Source organism: Loa loa (genome assembly GCF_000183805.2).
Source record: "Loa loa unplaced genomic scaffold supercont3.803, whole genome shotgun sequence".
Classification (NCBI taxonomy): Eukaryota; Metazoa; Nematoda; class Chromadorea; order Rhabditida; family Onchocercidae; genus Loa; species Loa loa.
In genome coordinates this window covers 2,592-6,565 of record NW_018108983.1, presented here as the reverse complement: position 1 = coordinate 6,565, position 3,974 = coordinate 2,592, and the positions used below count along the sequence as shown (strand labels likewise).

The following is a 3,974-nucleotide window of genomic DNA, read 5'->3' as shown; positions in this document are numbered from 1 at the left end:
AATGCTGGAGTCTAATTTAAATGATTCAAGCGAATTACTTCTTAATTAGTCACATAGGGACACATACTGCTACATCTCTTGTCACAGTTCCCATTTTAAATGTTTGATAAATTGATATTGAAATCAAACTTTGGGAAGGAAAAGTTGCAACAATGTTGAAATAATGAATGAGATGAATACCTGCAGGATTCCTTCAGAAGTGAATGAAATTTGCGCTGACCTGTAAATTTAGCAACGATTGCTGATAAATGGGCGCAATGGGCGTGTAGTGTGAAGCGTTCTTTTTATGTAACCATTCTGCGAAACTTTGATGATGGTCTCTTTGCATGTACCGATAGAAACATTCTGAATCTCGTCCTGATTCCAACAATCTCTTATCGATGTATTCTCCGTTACTGAAAGGAAGACAACAAGTGATACTGAAGCATATTACCTTGTACAAGTCTAAGAAAACCAATTCATTATTTCATGTAACAAAGTGCTTTGTCCAGTGATTTTATCCTATTTATAGATATTGCTCTCTTAAATGGCATGTTAAATTCAAAATCCTGTAGGTTTAAATACCTTTTAAAATCCTTGGATCCAATAAAAACCACAAGCCAAAATGGCTGTACCAATACCAAAGTTAGAAAATCCAGTGTCTAAAATCGTTTAATAAATTAAAATATTAAGAACCTACTTTAATTCCATGAAATAATATCGTAATTTTGATTATTTACAAATATGGCAATTGCTAATTTTAATTCAAATAATAAGGAATTAATGAACAAATTATATCAAATTGTACTTATCTTCTACTTATTACAATCATTTCATTATTTCAGAAAAATAAGCAATATTTTTATTGCTTATATTCTAAATAATTCAATTATTTTGGTAATGATTAATTCATTCCTCACTTTTAACTTATATTTATGAAAATTACTATTCTCTTTTATATCTCTTCCTTTCTAGATTTAATATATATATTAGAAAACATATTCAGATATTTTATTCTCAATTTAAAATTATTCCTTATCTTTATCACCTAATCGTTTATCAGAGAAATTTCGATCTATCTTGCTGGTTATCTAAAACATATGCAATATTATTGCATCTATCGTGTAGTTTTCGTCCGTTTTCATTATTATTTACAATGTTGAAATGAGGATTATACTTGCATAAGTATGAAATTAATCGCAAATCATAACTTATCAACGCAAATGAACAATTAGTTAATTCTCCTCCTTAATTATAGCATTTACTCTTAGCCATTTACATCCTTAATTAATGCTAATTATCTTTTATCCGTGATAATCTTAACTTATAATTGTAATGTTTATCACTTTTTGAAATAGCATCTAAATTATTTATTTATCAAAATACTTATTGATTATCATATGTTTTCAGATGCGCATTTCATTAAACAGGAAAAAGTGGAAAGGCAAAAAACGATTTAATTTCAAAATCATTTGTTATAATAAAAATAAGCGGAGCAAAAGAGTTAATTAATTATGGAATGTTTTTAGTGATTTGTTAATTATTCGAAATTATTTGGAACAATTTGAATTTCTTAAAAGTATGCATGAAATTTTACCAATAAATAATATTTTCGTTCTAAATTTTTGCCAAATAATTAATAGAAATGTGAATTTTTAAGCAAAATAAGCTGAGAAATTTCATGGTGTGATAAAAATGTCAAGTGTATTAGAAGTTTTACATGTAATAGGCTTGAATCATGAATAATGCAATGATAAGTTAATTTGATAAGTTGGTGAAACGAGTGAATCAGGTGATTAAAACGTTAAATACTTTTAAATAACTTTACGTAGGTATTATTGTACATATTTACATTTATGTTTATTATATTTTATTTAAAAATAACAGTTTTGTTACCTTTAAGTGAAAAAGTAATAAATTTGTGCTTTCAGGAAATTTTAATTGAATTTTAAATAATTAATTACATTTTGTGGTCATTCATAATTTTAATTCAACAACTTTTTGTTTTTCGTTCCTTCAATTTTGATTTTTTTTCAATCCTAAATTTTATTCTTATGTAAATATACAATGATTATTTCTGTACCATTTTGCGCAACAAAGAAATACAAATATATATTGATTCAGTGACATGCTCTTGAGATGATTTAGCGATGAACGAAATAGAAAACATAAATACGTATATGTATATGAAATTGAAAATATAATTATTCAATTTTGTTATTAAGTTTTCAAATAAAGAATTAATCGAGTAATACATACGAAAATAAAAGTTTAGTATTTGTATCCACTCAAGTAATCAACTGGCCAAGCAAATTGAGCAATTGTAGTTTACATTGCTATTATTACTATTATTTTTTTTTTCTTTTAGTTAATTAAAATTTTAATTTTTTCTTTCTAAATTTTATTTCTAATTCAGTTTATGTTATTTGAAGTGTTTTCTTTTTTTTCTGCTGCGTTTGTTAACATTTCTTGTAAAAGTGATTCATTTGTAAATTATTGAAATTTTTTTTTGTGCCATAATTTCCATCATTCATTAATTCTATTAAACAATGATTTATTCCACAAAACGAACTTTTAGTCATTTCAATAATTATGACAGATGCTCTATGCACTTTTATCCTTTTTTGATATTTTATTAAAATAGGAAATGCAATGTGAAATATTTTCATAAATTTATTTGCCATACTTTAAATTCTTTTAGGATATATCTTGAATAAGTAATCTACACATTATTTCTAGGCCAAAGTAACTATTATATTTGTATAAGTATTAGCTCGAATTGTTTTATCAATATTTCTATCATAATGCAAAAAAAAGGCCCTAAATAGTAAATGATCATTTTAGACTTATTTCGTTTATTTTAGGCCACTTTTTTCAACCTGTTTAACATCATATTTATCGGTTGTTCGCAGAGTTATCACCCCTAAAATTTCAATAAATTCATTGAACTTTGTAGAATTGTTGAGTTCAGCATGAATCATTCATTCTATCCCTTATGGCTTTCGGTGGGTATCGTTATTTAGTTTGATTATCTTTAATTGTCAAATTATTATTGCAGATCATTTCGAAATATAATGAAAATGCATCTAAATCTTCTATCCTAATTTGTTTTATTTACATTAGTTCTTTCCTTTTATATTTAATACTTAATTAAAGATTATCAAAAATATGCTTTTAAAAAATCAGCTAACATAATTAAAAAAGTATTTAGCAACTCTGTATTAAAATAAACTACTTGCTACATTTTTAAACATATTTTAATGAAATATTTATTCAAGAAAAAGTTAATGAGATTGAATAATTTATTATCTTTAAATATTATATCATTAGCAATTTATTATGGTCAAAAGCATTGCAAGACATAGTACTATATTCATTTTGGGGTTGTTTGGTGACACAAATGACCGGCAGGTATTTGTTGTTTCATTGTCCAAAATAAATCATTGGTTTTCGTGTTTAAGCAAGCAATTTCCCAAAATTTATTTCACCGTTTGCTGCCAGAAAAAAAGCATTCATCATTTATGATCAGCCAATTATTACTGGACTGTCCCAAATGTGTTAGTGTCATCTTTTACTTCTTTTTTTTTTTTCAGAATTACTTTGAAAAGCTGACAGAAAATATATCTGCTGTGTGTTCGACTAGCTATTAGAGTTGGAAACAGTTTATTTTAGAAATGAGTCATATTCAGGTCTATTTCATATTCAGGTCTACTCATATCTATTTCTTATCACAATATAACCAAACGACTGGATTAAATGGTAATCACTCATAGACATGACGCAATTAATGATTGAATCACAACATGATCCTTTTTTTTTGTTTTGTTAATCTTCACTCGTTACTTTTAAATTTCTCTTTTTTATTAATCTTCTATTATGTCATATCCCTTGCATGATATCTTTTATCAGGTTGATTATCTTACTGATAATGTTTCTACTATTATCAAAATTAGTTTCCACTTAAAAAAAATTGCGAATGGAACCAAATGAAATTA

The 3,974-nt window shown here is 25.8% G+C and overlaps 1 protein-coding gene across 1 annotated transcript; it reads right to left on the bottom strand.

Moving 5' to 3' along the window:
- Window positions 1–220: 220 nt before the first annotated feature.
- On the bottom strand, window positions 221–2,960 carry LOAG_11529 (hypothetical protein; the record flags this gene model as incomplete). Its single annotated transcript, XM_003147047.1, has 3 exons — window positions 221–395; window positions 565–641; window positions 2,859–2,960. Coding segments are annotated over 3 exons (354 nt in total), but the record flags the coding sequence as incomplete, so codon positions are not given.
- Window positions 2,961–3,974: the final 1,014 nt, after the last annotated feature.